General features: G+C 39.2%; 1 protein-coding gene and 1 long non-coding RNA gene across 4 annotated transcripts in view; both read right to left on the bottom strand.

Annotated features, from left to right (window-relative positions):
- LOC104852719 overlaps positions 1-10,685 on the bottom strand; it is a 21,124-nt gene extending 10,439 nt beyond the window's left edge. Inside the window, exons 1-3 of the long non-coding RNA XR_777575.3 lie at positions 8,448-10,685; positions 7,669-7,714; positions 4,395-4,533 (exon numbers count right to left, since the gene is read on the bottom strand). This is a non-coding gene — a long non-coding RNA (uncharacterized LOC104852719). The remainder of the gene's footprint in view (positions 1-4,394; positions 4,534-7,668; positions 7,715-8,447) is intronic.
- A 70-nt stretch (positions 10,686-10,755) lies between these two features.
- The window catches only part of Herc3 (HECT and RLD domain containing E3 ubiquitin protein ligase 3), a 146,117-nt gene continuing 129,273 nt past the window's right edge, over positions 10,756-27,599 (bottom strand). For all 3 annotated transcript variants that reach the window (XM_010610486.1, XM_010610487.1, XM_010610488.1), the window contains 3 exons: positions 14,551-14,734; positions 14,233-14,335; positions 10,756-12,534 (listed from right to left, as the gene is read on the bottom strand). In XM_010610486.1, the coding sequence (XP_010608788.1) occupies positions 12,326-12,534; positions 14,233-14,335; positions 14,551-14,734 (496 nt within the window). In that variant the 3' untranslated portion in view covers positions 10,756-12,325. The remainder of the gene's footprint in view (positions 12,535-14,232; positions 14,336-14,550; positions 14,735-27,599) is intronic.

Below are 27,599 nucleotides of genomic sequence, written 5' to 3'. Positions count from 1 at the left end.
CATAGTGAAAATGGCCATACTACCAAAACTGCTATATACATTCAATGCAATGCCAATTGAAATTCCAACACTATATTTCACAGAACTAGAAAAAAAAATCCAAAAATTCATTTGGAACCATAAGAGACCTAGAATAGCAAAAGCCATCCTAGGCAACAGACACATGGCACCAGGTGTAACAATTCCCAATTTGAAACTATACTACAAAGCCACTGTGATAAAAACAGCATGGTACTGGCAAAGAAATAGGCCTGAGGATCAGTGGAACAGACTGGAAGACACAAAAACAAATGCAGATGTACTCAGCTACCTCATCTTTGACAAAGGAGCTGACCATCCTCAGTGGAGGAAAGATAGCCTCTTTAATAAATGGTGTTGGAAAAACTGGATGTCAACCTGCCACAGATTAAAATTAGACCCTTATCTTTCGCCATGCACTAAATTAAAAATGTAAGTGCAATTTAAAAAATTATGTATAAAATTTTTGTACATGAGTATTTTGTATAATCCTAAAAATATAAAATATTTTAAACTGTACAATGCTGAAATTTATGACAGCATCAGGGCTATGACGGAACTGCCTGTGGGCCTGGCCCTTCCTTGAGGAATCCTGCGCTGGCTCCCAGAACCCCTCAAAAGCCTCCTGAGGGTTATGTTTCAGTTCTGTCTCCAGGGAGGGAGTGCACTTGGAAGGTGAAGCCAACTGGGGACACATTAGGCACATCCATGTCACAGCCAGAAAAACAGGCTGTGCTCTATGAGCTGCAACCCTTAATTTATAAAAGGGGTAGGGAGGGCTGAAGGGGTGCAGAAACAAAGACATTAAAGCAAAATTTTTCAAACAATCCATTTCCAAAAGCCTCTGAGGCCACTGTTGGTAAGAGACATTAGGCATTTACTATTCGGAAACAAGGCCACCAGACACCGAGCCTTGGGCAGAATGCCCCATTTCTGTTAGGTGAAGGGAGCACCTTACCCTCTGAGTTGCTCTTCACAGGCCAGGTCCAGCATGAAGAACCAATGAGTACTTGTGCACAAGCCTAGAACAGCAGCGAGAGGTGCCCTGCCTGGCCATGGGGAACGGGGTGCACCCATGGTGGCAAGCACACAGGTGTCCTTCAAACTGCACATGCTAAGCATACTCGCAAGTGACTGAAGAAAAAAAGGGGGATTGCAGTGGGAACCCTGTCCTTGTGTTGAAACCAGAACACAGACCAGTCTGGCTCCACAGTACAGACACAGTACCGTGGACATGTGCTAGTCAGTGCCTTCCTGCCAAAACTGAAACTTACCTGGAAGACTTTAATTTTTGTAACACTGGAGACCAAAGAAAATTTAGGATAAGTGGCAGGCAGCATTTAGAGAAACTTGATTTTCTTTTTAATGCATACCAGGGGGATTGAACCCAGGGCCTTTTCACTACATCTCCTGCCTTTTAAATTTTTTTTAGTTTGATACAGGGTCTCACTAAGTGGCTAAATTGCCAGGCAGAGTTTGAACTTGTGATCCTCTTGCATCAGCCTCTCGAGTGCTGGGATTACAGATATGCGCCACTATTCCTGGCTTCTTCAGTGTTTTGATGTTGCCTTTTCTGAGGGACCAGAAAGTTACAAGCCCAAGTAAACCTGAATTTTACAGACTCAAAGCCTAATGGAACACCAAAGTCATCCCACCTACATCATGTTTTCACTTTGGGTCCTCTAACAGTTTGCAAAACTATGGACAAGAAGAATGGGAATTTCAGAACCGAACTTACACACCCGAGGAAGGAGCAAATTGAGGAACAGTCGCAGAACTCTCAATGGCCTTATCACTACCTATTCTATAAACAGATACTGAATTTGTAAGACAAAATGTATCCGATTTACCTCTAAGCCATGTCAGCTCACCAAGGCTGTATATACTCAGTATAAATTCATATTTAGTAAAAGCCAAAAGTCAAAATTCCCAAATGCATTCTTGGAATCCTGGCAGGCAGACAAATAGGGCTTGGCAGGAGCTAGAGTTGTTGACAGCTTGGTTCTCAGTTTTCCTCTCCAGCAACAAGGCTCGTACCACAGGGTGACTCCGCGTGGCGCAGCAGCTGCCCAGGGAATGTGGCCCAGTGTGAATTGCTGCCAAGAACCAAGTCTCTGAGACCACTCAGTTCCCCATTTTGGCCTACGTGTATACAAATTGTTACTGTAGTTCTAAAGTTCATAATCTTTAAGATGTTCGAATTTAATTTCTGAAAAGAGAGGTTGAACCAAGTCTCTGAGACCACTCAGTTCCCCATTTTGGCCTACGTGTATACAAATTGTTACTGTGAGTTCTAAAGTTCATAATCTTTAAGATGTTCGAATTTAATTTCTGAAAAGAGAGGCCGAAAACTTTTATGCTTCTGGTTCTACAGTTTTGAGACCTCTTCCTAAGACATTTTGATATGTTGTCAGTTGTTACTTTTGAAGAATTTAAAATTGCTGAACAAGATTAGTCAAAGGCAGGATACAAAAATCAAAATTCAAAACCTATTTTCCATACACCAATAATGGACTAGCTGAGATAGAAATCAAGAAGACAATTCCATTCTCGATAGCTTTAGCTACAGCTCAAGCTAAAGAGAGGTAAAAACATCCACACTAAAAATTTCAAAACACTGAAAAAAACTGAAGACACAGAAGATGGTAAGACCTATGTTCGTGGATTAGAATAATTAATGTTAAAATGGCCATACTGCCAAAAGTGATCTTCACATTCAATGCAATCCCATCAAAATTCCAAAAATATTCTTCACAGAACTAGAAAAAAAAATAATCCTAATATATATATATAGATAGATAGATAGATAGATAGATAGATAGAAAGAAAGAAAGAAATACAAAAGACCAGGAATAGCCAAAGCAATCCTAAGCAGAAAGAGCAAATCTGGAGGCATCACAATATCCGATTTCAAATTATCCTAAACCTGTGGTGACAAAAAACATCACGGTACTAACACAAAAATAAACACACAGACCAATGGGATCAAACAATGGACAAAGAAATAAATCCACACAACTATAGCCATCTGATTCTCAACAAGGGAGCCAAAAACATACTCTGGAGAGAATACAGTCTCTAACAAATGGTGCTGGGAAAACAGGCTATCTATATATAGAAGACTGAAACTAGATATCTCTCTCTCTCTCTCTCAATCTCTCTGGGGTGAGGGGTCAAGAAGGAACTCTGTTATACTGCTGTTAAGAATATGTTAGTATAGACACTATGGAAATTAGTATAGGGCCACCTCAAAAAGCAACAGAACTACCATATAGCCAAGCTATACCACTCGTTGGTGTATACCGCAAGTCAGCATACCATAGGAATATTGGCATACACGTGTTCATTATGGCACAAGAGCCAAGATAGGGAACCACTTTAGGTACCCATCAACAGATAAATGAATAAAGACAATGGGAGTAACACATACACTAGTGTATTATTCAGCCATAAAGAAAAGTAACATTACATCATTTGCGGGAAATGGGAAATCATATTAAGCAAAACAAGCCAGACTCAGAGAAGTACCACATTTCCCTAATATGTAAAAGTGACGACAAGAAAAGTAGGAAGGTGACTATTACTAGACAAGAGGAAGAAAATGAGGAGGAGCAGAGCATAAGAGTAATATGAGGATGGAGTAAATAAAAGTTGTATCATCAAAAGAACAGGACGTTCACATGAATTGAGGTGAAAAGGTGTCCACTATACTCCATTAAGCAAAATGGCAGCTTACAAAACAGCACTGCCAGTTTTATTTAAAAAATGCATTAACATATATTGAGAGATATCAAGAAGTCATCTGGAATAGTGTTAAATGTTTTAATCTGCCTCCGGTAGTGAGATACTGAGTACATTTTTCTTTTAAATGTTTCTAAGCAGAGGAAATTAAGAATTGTTGTGAGGTGACAGATCATTTCACCATGATATGTATCACAAAACATGTTAAACCCCTTAGATTCTCAATAAATAAATAGTGTATTTTTAAAAATTAAGCCACCGGGAAGGAAAGGAGAGCAATAGTAGCAGAGAGCAAGGTCTCTCATCCTTGCGTGTGAAGGAGTGTCTGGGATCTTGGGGTGCAGTCATAGCTCTGGAGAGGCCTCACATGAATGCCTCCTGACATTCTCCACGCTGCTAGTCCAAGGACCTCACTCTAAGGAGAGCGCAGACTACACGCTGCATGTTTGTAGAAGTGAACAGTTTCATCTATTCATCCAGCATCTTAAATTGACAGAACACACCTGACAACACCCACCGGGACAGAATACTACTTGATGCTTGCGGGCCTCTCTCCGGAGAGATGGCCCAGCTGGGTGTCCTGGGCTCTCCTGATGCCTCTCTATGTGGAAAATGGGAATAATCACAGCACTTACCTGATAGGGTCATTGTGGGGATGCACATGGATGACTGTGAAATGATCACGCAGTAAATCCTTCACAGAAAATGGTGCTGGGCTCAGCTCTGAGGTAACGAGTCTCATCTTGAAGTCCAGCAACAATAACTTTGGAATCCCTGCAAAAAAGAAATTGTAGTTCCCAGTATTTCCCACAGAAAATGCTTCCAGCATGCTAAGCACAAATGAGTGCTAGTAGGACGAGCCACCTTTCATGGGAACATGAACCCAGACTCTTGTGGAAAAGGTGAGATACATTGTGACTATTGATGTTCTCAAGCAATTCTCATCAAAACCCATGGGCTGTGTTCTCAGAAGTATTAACTCTTGCTAAATTCCTTTCCTGACAGAGCAGGACAAACCCCTTTAAGTCTAGCTCTCCCCAAAACATTTCAGGAGGTCCAAATATGCTCAGACATGTAAAAAAAGAAACAAACTGAGATAGCAACAGAGCCGAACTGGAAATGCCCAAGTTCAACAGAATAACCTTTGGATGGATTTCTAGGTCATTTCAATGTCCTGCAATTTCTGTCTCTGGGTGTATTTTTAACAACTAAAAACTGAATGCACCCTTGGGAGGGAAGCTGCTCCAATTTTGGCAGCCCCTAATGAGTAGAGGAAATTTTATCAGAGCCCATGCTGGAGGCTGAGGCCTCCATGCCCTCCTCCCTCCTCGACCTGCAGAAGCTGAGGGTGTCACTGCTGAGCCACAGCTTTTGACTCAAATGACTTTTACAGTGGCACTGAATGAGGCTTTGTTCCCCTCCCCTAACTGCCAAGGTACAACTGCCAGTGGCTTGAACTTGAGAGTCCTTGTACTAGGTTCTCAACCATGTGAGCTCCTGAGAATGCTAGGGCATAAAAGGTCAAGAGACCCATTTTTAACAGGAAGAAAATGGCTCAGGCAGACCAGCCCCCTGGGACCATGAGCCAGTACCCAGTTGGCACTTACTGTGGACTTTAGCCCTGAAGAGTGCTGCCCTCGGATGACTCAGTGGGGAAATGGGGCTATTTCCAAATCTACTTTTAGCATTTCCTTTTTTTTCTTTTTTTAAAGAAAAGGTGACTAAGAAAGACTAACCTGGTTTAGCATTTGGCTCCGTTTGAGGGGTATATGTGTATGTGTTTAATTCTTATTTGTTTCCCAGGAAGTTCAACGCCAGAGGGGACAGAATCAATAATTATTATAAATTGTATCTAACTCTCATGGGATTAGGCTGAGGAAAATCAGCTTTTAGAAGATCTCAAAGACCGCGTGATGGGTGCACCCTGCCAAGCCTCCAGCCACTTGAGCTGCGGGATGGGGCTGACATCTGAACTAATGTTCTTGTTGCGACACATAAGTCAGGAGTACACACTCCATTATTTTGGGAGGAGATAAAGCACCAAAGCTTGAACTGGCTACTCCATAGGGGCAGCCATTACTGATGAGGAGCCAAAAAGTATGGCTCCACCAGCATCTGCCCACCTGCGCAGCTACTGGATCGCTGAGCACAGGGCACGATGGGTTAACCATACTTGAGCCTGGTTCCATGTGGACGAGCAGCTTCTGCCTGCACTGGGGTCCAGGTTAGAGCCCAGCGCAGAGTGTTGGGATCAGGGACCAACTTCTGCCATACCCTGCTCCATGTGGCCCTGTTCCCCAGCACAAGGCAGTAGGTGGACCATGGAGGACCACGTCATCCACAGAAACATCTCAAAAGTGGAGACACTCACAAATCAGAAGACTTAACTCAAGCAATTCTGCTATTAACAAAGTTAAGGTTAGTAAAGGTAACATGAGCGATGTGTTTGTAGACATTTTAGAGACAACTGTAAAATTTGCTTGGTTCCATTTTAAGGGCAAAAGAACACTTAATGAGAACCCACAGTTACATTTTTCAATAAAAGGAAATGATGAAATTCTGCAGAGTAGCTTTTATTTGAAATTTTTTAAACCAATGCTTGCCTCTCACACAAAATATTCTATTTATTGGGCACCATCTCAAATCTATTTTCCTATTCTATCATAAGTTCTCCTTTGTCCTACATTTCCTATCTCCTGCTTACTATCTGACTATCAATCCCAAACTAAGGTGCTGGGAGAAATTAACTAGTACTAAGCTATCCTTATACACCCTCCCAAAAAAATAGCTGCTAGAAGGTAGGAGAAGGAGTGCAAAAGTAGCTTTGCTTTTATATACTGTTTCCCTCCTAGAGATTCACAAAGTTATCTAAAGTCTTGCAATAAAGTTTAACACTTCTTGAAAACTCAGAGATAGCCAAACTTGTATGAAATACAAACCTCCTCTTCCTTCTCATAAAAGGTGTTTTCCCATGGGAAATGCTGGCTTTTGCCAACATCTGAAACCTGAAGGGCAACAGTTCCTGCTTCTGAGAACACTAAGCTGTCTGCCAAGGGCAAACGGTCTTCCAGGATTCAAGGGTGGCCAAGAAAACCTACCAGTTCCTAAGAGGACCTTCCCTGTACCCTGTGTGGGAAGACTACACAGTGCCTAAGGCCAGTGCAGAGGGCACAGGATACCTGCATGCCTGTCAGCAGACGGGGTCCACAGAAGTCACCCCAAAGAGGAGGTGGAAAGGTCAACTCACCCCACCCATGGAGTAGGCTACAGGTTCACTGACTTGTGTCACAGAAAAAGAATTCTAGGACACATCAGTGAGAGGTGCAGACAGACTTTACTAGGCAGAGCCAAAGAAGTACACAGAGAAAGTGAAATGCAGCCCCTCAAGAGAAAGCTCATAACGGTCTGTGGCTGGGGATATTTAGGTGTTCAGGGGAGGGTGTCCTCACAATGAATGATACAGGATGCGTATTCCTAGGGTCTGTCAGGCTGTTAGTGGGTTAGGTTAGACTGCAACTATGTGCATGTATTTGAAGTTTAGAGCTAGGGCATGTAATTAATAGTGCTATCTCCATGGGGAAGGAAGTCTGTAGAATCTGTGAATTATTAGAGGAAAGGTCCGGGTTTAATTTATAGGTAGAAAGCATGGGCTCGATTTATAGACTTACTTTTAAGACTTAGGGTTTTTTTTTTTCTTTTTGTTTTTGTTTTTTTTTTTTTTTAGTTTCCTGGAAGAGGAAAATAGTCATTGTAATAGTGAGTAACTTGTGTGTCCCGAAGCTGTGGTTTTTCTTAACCGTATAATTTTTTAAATTACAATTTTTGTCTCCTTTATGCCATCTTTATTTCTTCTACCTTACCTAACCCCAGGCTCTAACCACATGCAAAGCCTTAAATCCCAACACTTACCTAAAATCCTGTTGAGCTGAATGCAATGTGGGATCCTTGATCAGACCTCGAAAAAAGACATCAGTAAAAACATTGGTAAAAATGTAAAGTTTGGAATTTAGCTAACAGTAATCTCCCTATATTGGTTCTTTAGTTTTAATGAATAGTGACGTGTTGACATAAAAACTATCTTTAGTACTTTCCTAAAAATCTGAAATTATTCAAAAATCAAAAATTTTAAGTGTTTTTTCTGAAAAAGAAATATTCTAAGACAGTCAGCTGCTACGTCTGAAGCTCACCCACCCATCTCTGTTTTGGAAAGGGGCCTGATGAGTGCAGACTGGGTTTATCTCCCACAGGACTGGCACTGAAGGGCCAAAGCCAAGGGCTGACGGCGTCTAGTGAGGACCTGCTTTCTCAAAACCGTAACTTCTCACTGTGTCTCACCAAGGGCAGGGCACCACTTTGGGACATGTTCCCGAGGATGCTGATTCCACTCGTGAGGGCCGTGCCTGATCACCAAACCCAATCACTTGCAAAACCCCTACTTCCTCATGTCACTGTGGGGGTCGGGCTTAACACATGCTCTGACCACAGCAGGACCCAATGGCACACTGGGCAGGATGAAGAGGGACTGTTCTACCAGGTCAAGGAGGTAAACGTACCTGGGCCACCATCACTAAATGTCAACAGAGGGCCCCAGTCAGTGACCTTCAGCTGCACTTGAGACCCAGTGCAGATGACAAGACCTGCACCTCATCACTACGGAACTGCATACTGCAGTGAAACATAAAACTCACTGTGATGTCTTTGTGTGCTCTCCGAAGTCACCTGCCACATCACGATGTTCCTTTTTATGGACCACTGGGCAGCCTCAGTTAAATGTACTGCCCCAACCTAGTAGCTGGGCATAATACAGGTTATGGTCAAGTCCAGGGCAAACCACTGTGTGATAATGAGCAAGTTATATTCAGGTAAAAAACTGGAATAACAGTGATAATCATAATTATTGAGGCTTATTATGTGCTAGGTATAGAAATGTAATTTGTATGAATTAATTCATTTAATCTTTGTAACAATTCCATGAGGTAAGGTAATATTTCTGTCCCCATCTTGAACTGGAAGAAAATGAAGCAGATTAGGAAAATGAAAAAGATTAGGAAACCTTTCCAAGGCCACACAGCTAATAAACAGCAGAGCCAGAGGGCTGTGGTGGCAATTAAACTGGACAGTGAATTGTAAGTATGGACACAGAACCTGGCACACAGCACGCAATCAGTGCAGGTTATTACTAAAATCAGAATCTTAATATCCATTTCTGTGCATTAATCTTAGACAAAACATAATTTTCTTACCTTTATGGCAGAAAAGCCCAAACAATGGTCTTCTCTGGTTCAGCATCAAATTATGACAAGTTCATTCCAAGAAAAGGTTGTCCACTCTGTTATAATTCCTGTAAGTCTGATTTTAGAGAGATTGGCCTATTCTTTTTTTCCTGTAAAGTACTAGATATTAATGTGCTAGGTTTGGTAAGCCAGATAGTCTCTATCCTTCTTCTTTTTAAATATTTTTCAACCCTTTTAAAACTGCAAACTGTAACAAGGGCTGTAGTTTGCTAGCCCTTGATTTCTACAATTACTAATAGAATACCACACAAGTCATCAAAGGACTTTCACACGGCATGGGTGGAACTAAATTGTCTAGTTACATTTTCATTGAACCTTACCTACCAAAAAAATTGCCAAAGGATTTCCTTAAATTGCTAAGTGATCAGGCCAGTGAAGGGCTGGCTATCCAAAGGTTCATAGGGGGAAAAGTTAAATCCAGAAATGGATTTGTAGGAAATCTAGATTATCTATAAAAGTGGAGTCTCCAAAGCACAAGTGATAAAAGGGGAAAAGGAAACTACTCCAGAAAAACCAGTGTTTTAGAAGCAGTAGAGAATTTCATATAACAAATATTTATTGGGGGTTTCTATGTGCAGGTACTGTTGTCAGTAATAGAATTCTAGAGCTGTAAATTCAAAGGAAGCTTAGAAATTATCTGGTCCAATCTCTTTATTGCATGGATGAGGCCTCCAAGTTATTTAAGGTAACTTGGCTATTTTTATACAAAATTAAGAGGAGATTTCTTCGCTCTTCAACTTTTGGGTTATGTGAGTTATTTATGTAGGTTTGTTGAAGAGCTTATTATTAGAAAGTTACCATTCTCTTTACTACTTTTAAACCCCTATTAATCTGGCAAAACAATGCATCACACACGTTTTATAAATGTACTGGAGGTACTCTGCTGTGTTCACGCACTCGGGGCATTCGGAAGAGGCTTTCATCATGGAAACAAGTCTGATTTGCCTTTATTTCCCTGCTTCTCTCCTGTCCATCTGTTGTTTTCTAATTCCACGGCTGCTACCACCACTGTTTTGAGCTCCTGTCTTTCTGCTGCAGCGCTTCCCATTCCAATTCCTCTAAATATATACTATTATACATTTTCCTCCTCAGAGCCAGACTCTAGCCCTATCGCCTCACCTTCTGAATTCCTGAACAAATCCTATCCACTAATCCGAAGCCTGGTTCTTCAGATCCAAATCTATCTTCTCCCTGCCACCCCCACTGTATTTGCCATCACTCCGTCTTCTCTGACGCTCCCTTCAAGCTGCCAAAGACCTCCTCCCTAAATATCCTCGCCTGAACCTTTGCTAGAGCCTCTCTCTTCTCTGGGAATTGCTTTCCTACTCAGCACAACCGTGAGAAAGCCCACCCTCCTCCACGCTAACTGCCTCGGTTTCCTCTCCATTTCTGTAGCTCTTGGGTCTACTTTCTTATGGCAGGAACCAAATTTGACCTTCTTGTAGTTTATCTGGGTAAATAACCTAATGCATCTACTTAGAGCAAGCTGTCCATTCTGCAAATACAATGAGAAACAGTTTTAAGTTAAAACACCAAATTTATTGCATAATACTGAACTATATGCACACACATATAAAATAAACATTTCATATAACTGTATATCTTTTCTTAATCTTGTATTTATAAAGACTGAAAAACTACCAATTTAGCAATTGGAAAGTTTCAAAAACAAAAAGAAAAAGCAAAAATCTACAGTCCTTCATTGAGATTTGATGCTATATCATGGTTCATAAATACTTCATTTATATAAATAAATCTTTTCTCTAGCACTAGGAATTTAAAATTAGAACATGGGTTCCTTAATCAAATAGAATTTTCTCATCCCATGACGAAGAGTGCTGAATGTGTCATTTTTTGGATATACATATTTGATTTAAACACAATCCCCCTTGAAATCCTACTGTAAACAAACATTTCAAATGTGATAAACAAAAATTCCTTGACAAAGAATGTCCATAGGTCTTAACAATTAGGGAAGAGGAAAAAAAATCTAAGTCAAAATTTTGCGACTTAAATAAAAATTTAACAATAGCTATCATGCATCTAGTAGAGAAGACAGGAGATTTAAATTAAAAAGGATAGGAAGAAGGAAGGAAGGAAGAAAGGAAGGAAACATAAGGTCAGGGATGAGGGAGGGGAGAATCAGGAGAAAAAAGAAAGGAATGAGAAAGTGGTAGAGGACAAAGTGATAAAGGGATAAGAAATGTATTATTTCTACTTTTCTTGGGCAACATAGACACTCCTAAAAAATGAATGCAACTTGCTCTAAAAGCGACATAACAGACGAGGTGAGAGGCTTACCAGGTCACCTTACTGTCAAGGGACGTGGCTGAGCAACAGAACAAAATTAAGCTCAAGTACAACTCTAAGCTGTTCTGCATATCTGTAAGGAGGAGGAGGAGATGAGCACAGCCATAGAAAGGTTGCATCTCCCTCAGGAATCTGTATTTATTTATTTCTGGTACTGGTGTGGAAGGAACCCAGGGCCTTGTACATGCCAGGCAAGTGCTCTACCACTCAGTTCCACCTCCAGTGCTTTTTAAAAAGTTTTATGACAAGATCTCGCTAAGCTGCCCAGACTGCCTCAGCCTCCCAAACAGCCTGAGAAGTAGCTTGAGATTGCTGGCATGCACTTCTGTACCTGACTAAAAACTTTTTTCTTTTTCAGGAAGATCTGCTCATAAAGTCTCCCAGAAGCTCGCAAGGGCTCTGCCCATGCTCAGCTTTCTGAAATTGGGAGCTTCTGAAGTAGTCCTTTCCTCCTTTTGGTTAGTGTAGGGCTACAAGGAGCCAGGGCATTTCCAAGGCTGTAGAGAAAGGAGATGTTTTGCATGCGCAGGTAAGAAGGGATAGAGCAGTCAAAATCATTCTTGTTAGACGAATGAGAAGTCAGGACAAGAAAGCATTGTGAGGAAAGATCAAGGCTAAGAGAGACATTTGGGAAAAGTTTAAAAAGCTACTGCCATTTTATCCAGCACAGTGCAACACATTCACAGGTGCAACAAACACTGGGTAGTTGCTTTAAAACAAAAATAAAAATCAAAACCACCTCCCATACCAAAGCCAATATTCTTCCCATCCCCAACCCCTAATTTCAAAAAAAAAAGGTTAACTACTTACAATCCCAGAAACACATCAACTAGTTTCAGGATTCAAAAGTTCCAAACCACTTAAGACAATAAAAAAATAGAAATCACTCCCCATGATTTTCTGTATTGGTCTCAATGTGGACACTGAGGAAGGAAGGGACACAGAGGACAAGCTGGGGAGCCTCAGGCCAGACTAAACCCCTCATAGTTGTCAAGGGCCTGGGTTAGCCGAGCACTCAGAATTTCTTTGCTGCTGTACTTGGGGAGGTCGAGAAGGTTGTAGCAAGTGTGAGCCACGGGCAAATACTCCTCCCCGCTGGCTGTAGACTGGATGACAATCTGCAGGCTGGCCATGCCATAGATGGGAATCCGGTCGCTGCCAGTCAGAAACACTGCAGGGAAAAGGAGATGGCATGATCAACTATGCAAACAGGAGCTGATCTCCGGGTGACAGAGTAAGGCATGACACCCTGTGGCTCACAGGGGAAGTACAATTACATTTATTTGCCAGTGTGCGTCCAATGGAAGGACAGAGGCTCCAAAATGGCCTAAGTCAAATGCACACCCTTATAATTTTTATGAGCTTTCACAAATCAGAGAGAAAAATTATTGACATAGAAAAAGAGGAGCTGCCTTTAGGGAAACGAGGAAAAAGACCAAATCTCTGGGACTTCCAGATCTTCCCTTACTTAAAATGTCTAGGATCTGGACCACCTTGGCCCCTGGGTTTCCCTGTAGGTTCCAGGTGCTCTCCTCTCCCTGGTTCTCTTTTTTATAAATCAATTAAGAGACACTTTTAAATAACTTGACACTATGATATGCCATCTTGCCCACATCTCCTTAGTTAATAAATATTTCTCTAGTCTAAGGTCTCTGGACCGGAGATAACTTTGTCTAAGGAATTCCCAAGGCCACAAACAGGCTTCTTTTGACCATCACGGCCGTAGGAGCTCATCTGGCAAACCCTATCCTGTCACTGGACTCATGCCGCCGCTTCTCAACAGCAAATACAGCTGGGCAGAGGGGAAGCAGGGCCCCTTCTAAGAGCTGTTGTGTAAGGTCACAGCCTCTCAGCTTTGTTCCACATAAGCAGCAGAATCTGGGCCAAGTCTTGCATTAAGAATAATGTGTGCTCATTCTTATAAAGTAAAAGAGAATACCTTTCAAATCCTGTATTTATATAGACAAGAACTCTACACTATTCACAGGCTAATTTCTGACCTTGATTACACACAGACACAACTAGAGAAAGATTTCAACTGTTTTTAAAGGGCTAATTAGCTCCTTTCCAAAGGCACTGCCCTTTTCAGTTGTCATCCAGCCAGTTACAAAGGACTGAATATTGTATGATGCTCTTTATAGGGAATGTCCAGACAGGCAAACCCACAAGGACAGAAACCCTAGGTGGGAAAAGAGGTAGAGAAACAGCGACTGCTAACAGGGATGGAGTGTCTCTGTGAGGTGACAAACATATTCCAAAATTGATTAAGGACTGTTTTATAACTATACTTAAAATGGGTGAAGTGTCTGGTATGTGAATTATATAACATAAAGCTGCTATAAATCATACTTCACGAGCTCCACCTGTAGTGGACACTGTAATACTTTTTAAATACTATAGATAATAAGGGAGGTTAATCCAAATTATTTCATTTCATAAATGTAATATTTAAAGGAATCACTTTCACATCCAATCATACAAATAATTACTTTTTAATTTAATTATTTATTTTGAGATATGGCCTTGTTATGTTGCGCACGCTGGCCTCACATTCCTGAGCTCAAGAGATCCTAATGCCTCACCCTCCCCACTAGCTGGGACTACAGATGCACATTAGCAAACCTGATGTGATAATAGTATCACTTCTAAACTGAGTGAAAATCAGTGAACCAGCTCTCTCCTTCCCCTTATGCAATCCTTCCTGTTTGGCAGAAGAGAGAGATAGCAACCTATGTTGTATCTCTGATGATTATGATGAAAACCAAGTTTGTCTCACTAATCTGCACCAGTTAAGAGTTAAACCTCACTGTAGAATTGTCACCCTACACTATGTGAAAGCCTAGACAAATATATTGAGATCAATACTTACAGAGAAACTTCTTTTTCTTTTCCAGTGGAAACTCATGAAATGTTTCCCAGAATAGTTTCACAGTGGGATGTGAGGCTGAATAATCACCCTTATAGATGGCAGTCTGTCCAAAAAGAAAAAAAGACACCTTACAGAATAAGAATATCACTGTAGACAGTGTATACCATTTGTACTTGAGACTGAGAAATAACTTCTGAGGTGCAGACCACCTCCAAATCCTACTCAACCGTATTTCACTTTGAAGGAGACCAGGCCCTGGGTGCACCTTCAGGTGACTGCTGCTCCACCAGAGTTTGAAGACAACAGGTCTATGCCTACCTCTTCAAGCTCTTCCCAATTGTAGTTGCTGTTCCCCACCATCATGGCCCTTAGTTCTGAGGGCTGGAAGAGCTCAAGTACTTTGCCACCGCACACCTTCAGGAAACCGCTGGAAAAGGCCGTGTACCATTCGTGAACTGAGATTTGGAAAACATAATTGACATAAGCATCCACAAATTCCTGCCTGCAAAAGACCAAAAGAATAGAATACATTGAGCTCAAAGTTGGGTAGAATATTTGAAGTTCTGTTTCTAGGCTGAGGCTGAAAGCAATAAAAGATGGGATTTCATCAAACTGCCACACCAGGTGGCATGCTAAATCCCACAGCGGTCACTAGGCTTCCCTTCCTCCCCCATCCCTGGCCCTGGGGTTCCACCAAGTGCCTCTGGTGATCTGGAGCCAGGGAGGCCAGGTTCACAGAGGAACCATGCTGCTGGTTTTACCTGAAGGACTCTAGTTTTCACCTTGCTTACAATTTACAACTAGGCTACTTCCCTATCTTCAGAAACAAGTAAAGCTATGGGCCAGGATTTAGCTCAGTGGAACCACGCCTGACTTGCAAGCGCGCGGTCCTGAGTTTGATCCCTGGTAACCATGAGGATCCAAAAAGCCTGAACAGACCAATAATAAGCAATGACATTGAATCAATAATATAATATCTCCCGACAAAGAGACCCTCAGTGTTGGCTTCACTGTTAAATGTTACCAAACATTATGGAAGAATGAATGCCGCTTCTCAAACTCTGCCATAGAACTGGAAAGGAAGGAACAATTCCAAATTCACTGTATAAGGCCAGCAATACCCCGTTACCAAAACAGGGCAATAACAACAAAAAATAAACCTATGGAGTAATATCCTTCATTGACACAGATACAAAATTCTTAATAAAATACTAGCAAATTGAATTTAACAGCAAAAAATCATCCATGGGAGGGAGATGACATTATATAACCCAGCAGTGCACCACAGTGTCTCCAGGACCAGGACCAGGACTGTGACACCTCAAAGACAATAACTTGGCAAAGAGGAGGAAGGAAAGCTCTGAGAATTAATAAAGAACTGACAGGAAAACTAGAAATCACAGAGAAACAGGAGAAACTGAAAAAACACAGGGGGAAAAAAGGCAGTCTGGTACACTGGCCCCAGCTTTAGGGAGGGAAGCTGTCAAGCCTAAGAAAATACCACGGTTATTGTACACTGCAAAAATGGTGTGGAGTTTTACTCTGAAAGTACTCCTCCCACGTGGCAGACTAGAGTTAGTGAAGGAGTCCATTACGGCACCCACCATATTTGAGAGAGTTTATTCAGAGCTGCTATACAAATCAGAAATCATAGTGCTAAAAGGCATGGGTACACTGCACCCTCCCCTCTCTCGATTAATGGAAGTGGTCAGATCTTGGGACAGAGGCACAGGCCTATAGTTAAGTCACACCCAGAGCACATCACTGGGAAGTAGATACTAACTAAAGAAACCTGCATACTAGCAACAAAGTCTTTCCCCCAACCCACAGACTAAATGTGTACACGTGCACACGTGCATGCACACACACACACACACACACACACACACACACACATGAAAGCAAGGCAACAAAATGCCTCCCAAAATTCACAAGTCCCTCAAAGCTTATCCATGGGTCATCAATGGGGAGAAAATCAAAAGCCAAATACCTGAACTATATGAAGTAATAAAATAAACAATGAAACAAAAAACCCAGATAAGGTGCTTGGCAAGCTCACAGATGATATGACAAATAACGCACTTTAAAAACAAAAGGATCCGTGAGCTTAAAAAAAACAACACTAAGGCTAGCTGAGCTAAAGAAAATGATATAAAACATGAATGACAAGTTTAACAAGAGTCCATGAAAATGTACCAAATATTAATCCAAGAGATAAAAATTCTACTGAAAGTATGGGCAGAAATGGCCAATGTGAGGACAGACTGTGTAAGAACTAGAAGATAGGGCTGGTGCAGGTGGCCATATACAGTGGTACCTTGGTTCATGTACTTAATCTGTTAAGATTAACTGGAATTTCATACAGGCACTCGAGATGTCTAGAGCCCCAAATAACCACCAGAAGAAAAGAACTCCACAACACATCATAATTAAAATCCTAAAAGTCCATTACAAGGACAGAATCTTAAAAGCTGTTAGAGTAAATCAATTTATAAAGGTAAACCCATTAGAATTACAGCAGTCTTGAAGATAAACAACCTGGGGGACAAAATACATTTTTGTCATAAAGGTGAATAAACATGAGTGTGTCACACCCGTATTTATTGTTCATAATATTTCAATTTATGATCTATTAATTTATGAGTTTTACTGCATTAAACAAATACTTAACAGGAAAAGAATCACAAAAATAAAGCATTACATTTTAAAATTTATTATTTATTAAAAAGAATCAAAATTTTCAACATTGATTTTTGGTGTACAAAGTCTAAAAAAGAACATTAGCAATAAAAACCTAATTGCTTCTGGGCCTTTTGTCTAAGATCAAGTGTAGAAATAAAAACCTATGTGGGGCTGGGGATTTAGCTCAGCGGTTTGGTGGCCTGCCTTGCAAGTGCAAGTACCCGAGTTCAAACCCCAGTACCAAAAAAAGCAAAAAAAAACCCTATGTGAACTATAATGAAAATACCAATAACACTCTACAAAAAAATCTTTATGTCAATTATCTCGCATAGGACAGTCTTTAGACATGTCAACAGTATTTTCCATACACATGTATCACTTACACTGCCAGCACATGTGTTTTGCTTTCCTGGCCTTTTTGAAGGATACACTTGATATCTTGTTGGTGTTGCTATCTTGTTAGGTAGCTCTTACTGTGCAATGTGTAATTAACAAGAACATACAAGAGCAATAAAATAAAGATTAAATTCTTCATAAGTATTGACTATTTAGAATTAACAACATTTTCCTATCAGCTATTTACTTACAAAAACTAAAAGAAACATCAGGAATAAGAATCTATGTGAACTACAATGAAAATACCAATAGAACTCTACAACAAAAATAATCTTTAACTGTCACATCCAACACAGTCTTCACAAATGAAAATTGCAGGTTCCATACATAAGTCTGATACCTTGTATGCTTTGTTTTCCTGTCCTTTCTTGTAGTACAGTTGACAACTTTTTGGTTTTCCTGTTATTATAGTAGGTCTTTGGGATGCTGTACCTGCCTGTTTACCTGTCAGCTCACCATTGTGCTCCACAAATTTTTTGCACAGTTCTCTGGGCAGAAACATTTGTTTTTCCTCTGCTGTAAGTGATCTCTTATGAATTCCAGTCCTAATCCTCTAAGAAAATTTCTCCGTGGTATTTTGCACTTGTTATTTTCTTTGTAAACCATCAAACTATTAATGTCACATGTTTAGGACTAAGTAAAACACAAGCATTGGCCAATGCTTTTTGTTTTGAGTTACATCACAGTTGCTGCACAACTTATTAACAACATTTACTCCACCTTTGGTTTTGTTGTAGAAAGTTTCCATCTCAGTATTCTGTTTTTCTAGGTATCCTTATTAATATTTCCATCGTGGTGCAATGTTGACATGAGCAGTACTAGTTTGTTTTTCTTTGCCATATATGAAGCTAATGTAAATCTTTCTGAGGTCCAAAGATTGTACTATACAATTCTGGGTTAGTTTGTTTGTTTTTCCAATTCTCTGTTTTGAAATTGCAACATTTGATTTGGAATTTCTTCTTTGTGCCTGCATACAGTTCCTACACTGGTCAACTTTTGCTCTGTTAACAAATGTAACATTGATTGGAAACTGGTAATTCAACTGTTGAATGTCACATTTTGATCAGTTTGGGAGATAGAGCAACATCTGCTCACATCACCATACAGTTTATTTCTATAGGAATAAGGACCTAGTGGCTGAGTTTCAGGATAAATTTCTAAATGGAAAGTGTGATAAGTCTTTGCATCTACAAGGAGATAAATTTTTATGCCATATTTTGAAGGTTTTTTTTTTTTTTTTGACATATATTCCCTGAAGCTACAGTGGCCAGGAAATACTGCAAGGTGTTCACCAATAGTTATATATTCAAATGGTATGTAAATTGCTTGATAATTACTCACAAATCTGTCAAATGACCAGAGAGCAGCCAGATTATCAGTACTTTTATTTTCCTACTGGGTAGTTTCATCATCAAACCTCAGGCAATTATGAAGGAAACCAAATCTCCTCAGTGTCATTGTTATTCTACAAGCCCACTCCCACCACTTTTCCTTAAATCATTTACATTCCTGTGATTACCATGAGAAAGCCCTGCTAAATTAAGGAGACCTATGAATGCTTTCAGTTCAACTAGTGAGGTATCATAATGAACACATTTCTGAGTACACTTTTGGTGCATAAAGAGCATTTTACTTATATTTCAGCCTTTGTGTATTTCACAGTATCATACAGCATTTCCTGTGTTACAATTTCCAACACCAAATGGTAGTCCTGACATTCTATCCAATAGGTTTCACCCTGCCAGAGTTATTACTATATTTTCAGACCTAGTACTAACACTGGATTGTTCCATTTGGCTGTGTGACCATTTTGCAACATTTTGACTAATCATATATGCATTCATATTGCTCTTTAATTCATCATTTGAATCAAGGTCTGTATTCCTTGTGTCTGTATCAGTCGATTCTTGCACCATGTCACTGTCTGTCACAGGAACTTTGGTTTACATGGCCAAGGTCAAAGAAGTCATTATTGTCATCATCATTATCATAATCATTCACTCACACACCCTTTTTGCCATAATGGATCATCTTCCTCATCAATGAATGAGAAATCTGATGAATTACTTTTGACTTCCTCCAAAACCTGCAAATCTAATTTTTCATGTGCTACTGTATTGAACTGGACTACTTCTACCAGAAAAATCCAAAGAAAACTTTTATAAGAAAACAAATACTAGAATGGTGTGGGTGTATTATACTCTGTGTGATGCTAAGGTAAATATACACAAAACCTAATGTTAGTCAGAGTATAATATGGATGAAAATCCTGGTTTGACATTTTTACACAGGTTTACCCAGCTTGCCATTCTTAGTACCATGAGGGTAACCACAAAGATTGCTTCCTGTATCAATCAGGAAAAGGTACTGAGATACATAGCAGGCTATTATTATGCTAAAGTACACATTTATATTAGAAAAGTATAGAATGGGCATATTTAACCCATGGTAATGCCCCAAGACTCAAAGGCTAGGAGCACTTTCAGTACAGTGTTTCAAGTTCTAAAAGAAAACAACTTTCAATTCAGACTAATATATCCTACGAAAATATTTTTCAAAATTTATGGAGAAATAAGGTCATTCCATGTCAAAGAACGTCTTACCAGTCATAGCTACCAAATTATTCCTTCAAAAATTCTCAAGGATATCCAAAATGAATGAATAAATCAGGTAGAATGAGCAGTTAGGCAGAAAGGGAAAAAAAGGAATAGCAACAGGAAAATAATGCAATGACAGAAATAGGTCAGTACCTTTCACTAATAATTCTCAATGTGAAGAGTCTCAACTCCACAAAAGACACAGATTGGATCAAAAAATAAAATCCAATGGTATTCTATGTATAAAAATCATATATAATTTAAAAATTCATACATTTAAATCAAAGGATGGAAAACAATTATCTATTGCAAAGTTAGCCAGAAAGCAAGCAGAAGTAGCTACTCTATTTTCAGACAAAGTGGGCTTCAAGTCAAAACTAATGAGAAGAATTAAAGAAGGTCACTACGTATTAAAGGAATAATTAAATTGAAAATGAAAAATTATAAATACCAATACAGCCAACACCATAAAACAAATATCATTGAACACAAAAGATGAGATAAATATCAACACAATTACAATGGAAATTTTCAATATCCTAGTATCATAAATAGATCAACTAGACAAAAAAAATCAACTAAGAATGAGTTGAAACATACCTGTGAACAAGTAAACTTGATAAATATCTACAGTGTTCCACCCAATGACAAAAAATACACAGTTCTCAGGAGCATGCAGAACTTTCTCCAGACTAGAGCACACATTAGCACATAAAGCATGCTTAATAAAAAAGAACTGAATAATTATCCCATGCATATTATCATTAGAGCAATGAAACTAGAAATCAATGGCAAGAGAAACCACAGAAATTATGCACACACAGAGATTAAACAGTATACCTTTAAATAAACATAGGTCACAGAAGAAATCATGGAAGAAATTTAACAGTTTGTAGAATCAAACAGTTATGCGAAATCTAGAATCAGACAGTAACTGAAAAGCTTTTTTGAAAGAATAAACAAAATAAACAAGCCTATACCCAAACTTACCAAAACAAGAAAAGACCCATATCAGTGCAACTAGAAATAAAAAAAGACAAAATCCAATGATCACCACTAAAATCAAGACCATTAGTAACCACAGCGGTACCTTGGTTAATGAACTTAATTTGTTCCATGCTTTTAGAAAAAGGGCCAAGTTGTGTTTGTCACCCAATGTATACAGTTTGCAAACAAAAACAAAATTTTGCCAAATGGTTTTGTTTGCAAGCTAAAATTGTTTCCAAATAAAAGTGCAACATACCACTGTATCTCAAAAACCTATATTCCAATAAACCAAAGTGGATAGATCTCTAGATATATATGAATTACCAAAACTAAAACAAAAAGATATTAAAAACCCTAAACAATCCAATAACAGGCAATAAAAACCTGAACAAAATAAAGATAATATATAATAATAAAAATAATAAATAAAAGTAATAAAAGAACTACCAACTAAGAAAAGCCCAAAACATGATGAAAAAGTGACATTTGTAAATATATACTCACCAAATACTGGCACATTCAAGTTCATAAAACAAATACCATTGGACATAAAAGATCAGGTAAACATCAACAGAATTATGGTCATTACCACACTATCACGTGTAGATCAAATACACAAGAATTCTACAAGAATTTCAGGGAAGATCTAAAGTCAATACTCCTTAAATTCTTTAATGAAGGTGAAAGGGAAGGAGTCCTGTGCCAAACTGCTTTCCGGAAGCTAACATTACCTTCATTCCAAAGGCAGACAAGGACTCAACTGAAAAAACAAAACTACAGGTCAATCATTTAATGAACACAGAGGCAAAATTCCTCAACATGACAATGGGAAACAAAATATAACAAGTATTAATAAATGTTGGCAAGGATGTGGAAACAAAGGAACTCTTACAGACCATTGGTGGTAATGTAAATTAGTACAGTGGTTATGGAGAACCATAACGCGCTTACTCAAAAAACTGAACATAGATAAGCCATGTGATCCAGGTGCCCCACTTGTGAGTGCATGTCCAAAGGTACTGAAGTCAGTGGATCAAAGAAATAGCAACAATTAATTTTAAGTGTTAACTTCACTGAATTAAGCAAGATCTAGATCAGTAAAGCACATTTCTGAGAGATTCTGAAGAGGTCAGGAGGACATGACCCTGGCAACTCAATCTGATCTCTGGTTACTTGTCCTCTAGTGTTCTCCCGTGCTCTTGCTTCTCAGCTTTTTTTTGTTGTTGTTTATTGGTACATTTTACGTATACAATATAGTTACATTCATTATGGGGATCTTGCATCTTTACATGACCTAACTTGTTTCTCATTTTTTTCCCATTTCCCAGCCCTCCTCCTTCACCCACTCCAGCCTTCCCCGTTTACAGATCTTGTTTCTATGTTTTTCCTTTTCTCATTTTTCTTTTGCTGCCTTAAATTTGCCTTACCCTTCCTACTTCCCCTACTTTTAGACCTTTGTTTCCTATTACACAATAGCAATTACACATTTTGATCCTTATTTATATACTTAAGTTTTTCATACCAAAGAAATTTTTCAGTATTTACACATGTGACTTATTAATTTAATTTGAGTATGGCCTCAATGTGCATCCAAATAATTGTCTCTAGTTTCTCATTCTTTATGTCTGAGTCGTACTCCATTTCATTAAACAACAACAAAAACACATCTTCTTTATCCAGTCTCCTGTTGATGGGCAACTGGGCTGTTTCCAAGTTTTAGATATTACAAACTGTGCCACTATAAACCTGGGTGAGCATACATTGTCATGGTATGATTCTATTAGTTATTTGGGGAAGATAACCAGAAGAGGAATAGCTGGGTCCAATGGGACCTCTAATCCTAGTTGTTTGATGTATCTCCATATTGATTTCCAGAGTGGCTGCACCAGTCTGCACACAACCCAGAAGGAATGAAGGCGGCTTCCTATCTCCCCACAACCCTACCAGCATGTTATTGGTTGATCTGTTGATAGCAGCCAATCTCTCTGGTGTGAGATAGAATCTCAGCATTGTTTCATCTGCATCTCTCAAATGACCAGTGATTCTGAACATTTTTTTCATGTTTATTTGCTTTTACTTCTTTGAGAAATGTCTGTTCATTTTAGACGCCCATTTTTGAACTGGGTTTTTATATTTGGGGATGTGTGATTTTTTTTTTTTTTTAGTTCTTTCTATATTCTAGATAGAACTTTGTCTAAGGAACAAGATTTTTTCCCCAAATTGTAGGCTGTCTCTTAGCTCTGTTGGTGACTTCTCTTGCAAGGCATAAGCCTTTTAGTAAGATGAGATCCCAGTTGTTGACTCTGTGCTACTTTCTGTGCTACGGGGGATTTGTTCATAAAGTCTTTTCCTATGCCAGTATCTTCAAGACTTCTACCTAATTTATCTTCCAGCAAGTTTATGTTTCTGTTTTAATATTTAGATCTTTAATCCACTTCAATTTTAGTTTAGTGCAGGGTGAAAGATAGGGGTCTAATTTTAATCTTTGGCAAGTTGAAATCCAGTTTTTCCAGCAACATATACTAAAGGGGCTATCTTTCCTCCAGTGATGGTTGGCTCCTTTGACAAAGATGAGATAGCTGAGTATGTCTGGAGTTGGTTCTGCATCTTCTAATCTATTCCACTGATCCTCGGGTCTGTTTTTCCCCAGTACCATGCTGTTTTTACCACAGTGGCTTTGTAGTTTGAAGTTGGGGATTGTGATACCCCCTGCCACATCACTGTTGCCTAGAGTGGCTTTTGCTATTCTAGGTCTCTTCTCATTCCAAATGAATTTTTGGATTGTTTTCTCTAGTTCAGTGAAATATACTGTTAGGATTTCAATCAGCATTGAATCTGTATAGCAGTTTTGGAAGCATGGTCATTTTCACTATATTGGTTCTTCCTATTCAGGAGCAAGAGATGTCTTTCCACTTTCTTATATCCTCCTCAATCTCTTTTTTCAGAGTGTTGTAGTTTTCCATGTAAAGGTCTTTTGCTAGATATTTCATTTTTGGGGTGCTATTGTGAAAGGGATTATTTCTCTAACTTCACTCTCAGTCAGTCTATTTGTGTACAAGGCTATTGATTTGAGTGTTGACCTTGCATCCAGCTACTCTACTGAATCTGTCAATTAAGTGTAGAAGTCTTTTGGTGGTGTTTTTTTGTACTTCTATGTAGAGTATCATATCATATTATCACAAATAATGACAGTTTAACTTCTATCTTTAATTCTTTTTCTTCTCTTGAAGGTTTTCAGTTTTTGACTATCTAGTATGATATTGGCTGTTGGTTTTTCATAGATAGCCTTTATCAAGTGGAGATAAAGACCATCTATTCCAATTTTCTGCAGAGTTTTTATCATGAATGGGTATCGAATTTTGTTGAATGCTTTTTCTACATCTATTGAGATGATCATGTGTTTTTTGTCCTTAACTGTATTAATATAGTAATTACATTTATCGATTTACATATGTTGAACCATGCTTGCATTCCTGGGATAAATCCAACTTGGTCCGGGTGTACGATCTTCCTGATGACCCTCTGTATTCTGTTTGCCAGGATCTTATTGAGGATTTTTGCATTTATGTTTATTAGGGAGATTGGCCTGTGGTTCTCTTACTTGGTTAGGTCTTTCTCTAGTTTTGGAACCAAAGTAAAACTTTCTTCCAGGAGTGAATTTGGAAGTGTTGCTGCCCTTTCAATTTCACTGAAAAGTTTAAATAGTGGTGGCAATAGTTCTTCTCAAAATGTCTTGTAGAATTCAGCAGTGAAGCTATCAGGATCTGAGCTTTTCTTTGTTGGTAAATTTTTTATTTCATTTTCAATGTCACTGATTGTAATTGGGTGCTTAGAATTTTTTATCTTCTTCAACTTTGGTAATTCATATGTATCTAGAAATCTGTCCATTTTTTCTGTTTTCCATTTTATTAGAATACAGGTTCTCAAAGAAGGTATTGATGATCCTCTGGATTTCTGCTGGATATATTGTGACTTTATCTTTTTGCTCCCAATTACATGGATTTGAGTATTTCCTTTTTTTGACAAAGCTGGCTAAGGGTTTATCAATTTTATTTATCCTTTTGAAAAACCAACTCTTCAATTCTTATTTTTTTTGTATCATTTTCTTAGTCTCCATTGCACTGATTTCCTCTCTGATCTTTATAATTTCCTCCCTTGTATGAGCCTTGGGTTTCTCTTGCTCTTCTTTTTCTAGGAGTTTAAGATTCATCATTATGTTGTTTATTTGAGCTCACTCTGTTTTCCTACTGTGGGCATTCATTGCTATGAATTTTCCACATAAATCTTTCATTGTATCCCATTATTTCCTGTACATTGTATCTCAGCTTCTATAAACTAAATAGCTTTGTTCTTCTATGCCCTTCCTCCATATTTTTGCCTTGGGGCAAGCCAATCATGAACTGAAACCCCAAAGCCATGACTCAAACCTCTACAAATTTATGTTGCAGGTGTTGGGTACTCTGTCCAAGCAATGGGAAAGTTGAGAAATACAGACAACAAAATGCCCATGTTCACTGTGGCACTCACTGTTCATAGTAGCTGATATAGGGAACTGGCTGAAGTGCCCATGCACAGAGGGATGGATGAAGAAAATGTATACAAACACAATTCAGTCCAGCGGAAGAATAAAATCCTGTCATTTGTATAAGAGTGAATGTAGTGGGAGAGCATTGTGTTGACTGAAGTGAGCTAGACACAGACAAGTAACATGTTTTACTCATATGTGGATGCTAAAAAGTTGATCTGTATGTAGGAAAGTGGGGTTGCGTGGGTAAGAGGGTGGCTGGGTTTGATGAGCACATCCTATATGCATGTATCAAAGCAACACATTTAATATGTAAAATTAATACATTAATAAGAAATCAATCTTTTAAAACCATACTTCTATTTTTGAATGTTGTTCTTCTTTGGGGCTGGTAGTATGTGGTACGATACTCTTAAGATGCTGTGAAGCAACAATAGCTGCAGAACTCTGGCATTTATGTGATCATGAGAGTAAACATTGGGTATTCTATAATGTTCTGTGATACTAAGCTATGATGTTTGCTAAATTAGAAGTATCAAATGTATTTTCACCTTACAATGGGCTTAACAGGACATAGCTCGATTGTTAAGTCAGTGTACACAAACACACACACATGAATCCCATTGGGTCTGTTTCTCTGGGGAAGCCTCACACACATATCTTTGGGTTCTACTTTAGCAACTATCTAAAATTGCAGAAGTGGTTTTGGAACTAGGAAAACAGCCTAGAAAATTTTGAAGAACTTGATACAAAATATCTTACTGAACTGGAAAATACACTGTCATAAATGAAAGGTTGCTAGGAATATGAATATTAAAAGTGTACCTGGCAAAGTCTTTAATGAATATAAGGAATATGTTATTAAAAAGTAGATAAAGAGACCTTCGACTATAGCAGAGTGGTAGAGCACTTTCCTAGTGTGCACAAGGTCTGAGGTTCAACACAAGTACTGAACAAAAAAAAAGAACAAAACAAACAAACCAGAGAGGAAATCCTTTTTATAAAGTGGCAAAGAAGTAATAAAAACTCTTACAAGTGTTTTGTGGAAAGCAGAATTTGTATGCATAAAGTTGGATATTTAGCTAAGATTCTGAGCAACTCAATAAAGACACAGTACAACCTGGTTTCTCCCTGAGGCTTAGAGCAAAATCAAAGAGGAAATCACTGAAGAGCAAAATGCTAAGCAAACAATAACTAGAAATTTGCAGGTTCAGCTTATGTATATAGCATACATTGGAAACACAGCCAACACTAGGGCTGTACAATGGGTTGCAGCAGAGATCACACATATGACTCACAGATCCAATGAACCATCCAGCAGAAGTCAGGAATAAAGATACAGTTATTATATATGAAAGATCTGTGGGGCACTCTAGCATAATGACTCCCCTCCCCTCTTGCACTCTGCACATTATACTGCCTAGTAGATTCATGAAGCTTTTGAGAATTTCACTACCAAAAGCACTGCTAAGGCCTGGGATTTAGCTAAGTGGTGCCACCCCTGCCTTGCAAGCTTAAAGTCGAGTGCGAACCCAGGTACTGAGAGGAAAAAAAAAGAAGCACTACTAGCCAGGATCAAAGGGGACAGAAATACAACAAAATGAAGGAATGCTATCAAATTTCTGTGATCGCATATGTTAAAACACCACAAATTATCAGGCTATGAATAAATGTTACCTTTTAAGAAGACAAAGATCCCAGCGAGAAGCCTGCATAGACAGAACAGTATGGGTATACAGGTCCCAGACAAAGCCCCAGATACCAGCAGCTTCGGCCTATAGGCCGGAGCCAAAGGACAACCTGGAAAACAGCTACACAGATATGCAAACAATAGCCAGAGGCCAGCCCAGATAATTAAGTGCCCATAGACCCTAGCCAGAAGCCCACTCAGACACCAATGACTCAGGTGCAGAACCCCTAGCCAAAAGCCCTCCCAGACAACAAACAACTACATAGTTGAGCAGGGCCCAGCCAGAGGTCTGCCCAGATACCATTCCAAGTGTGTAGAGGCCCCAGGCAGAATCCCACCTGGACAACAGCGCAGCACAGGGATCCAGGAGGCCACCATTCTGAACCCAGGAACTGGCGCAGTGGTGAGCACTAGAGAGAAGGCCTTTCTGAGGCTTGCTGAGAACTGAAGCCCACTGGGTGAGGAAAAAAGTCGCCCCAACAAAGGCACA

The sequence above is a fragment of the Fukomys damarensis genome, unplaced genomic scaffold (genome assembly GCF_012274545.1).
Source record: "Fukomys damarensis isolate Sample0158 unplaced genomic scaffold, DMR_v1.0_HiC HiC_scaffold_32, whole genome shotgun sequence".
NCBI classification, from domain to species: Eukaryota; Metazoa; Chordata; class Mammalia; order Rodentia; family Bathyergidae; genus Fukomys; species Fukomys damarensis.
Note: the sequence above shows the minus strand (reverse complement) of the source record. Positions and strands in the feature narration are given on the sequence as shown.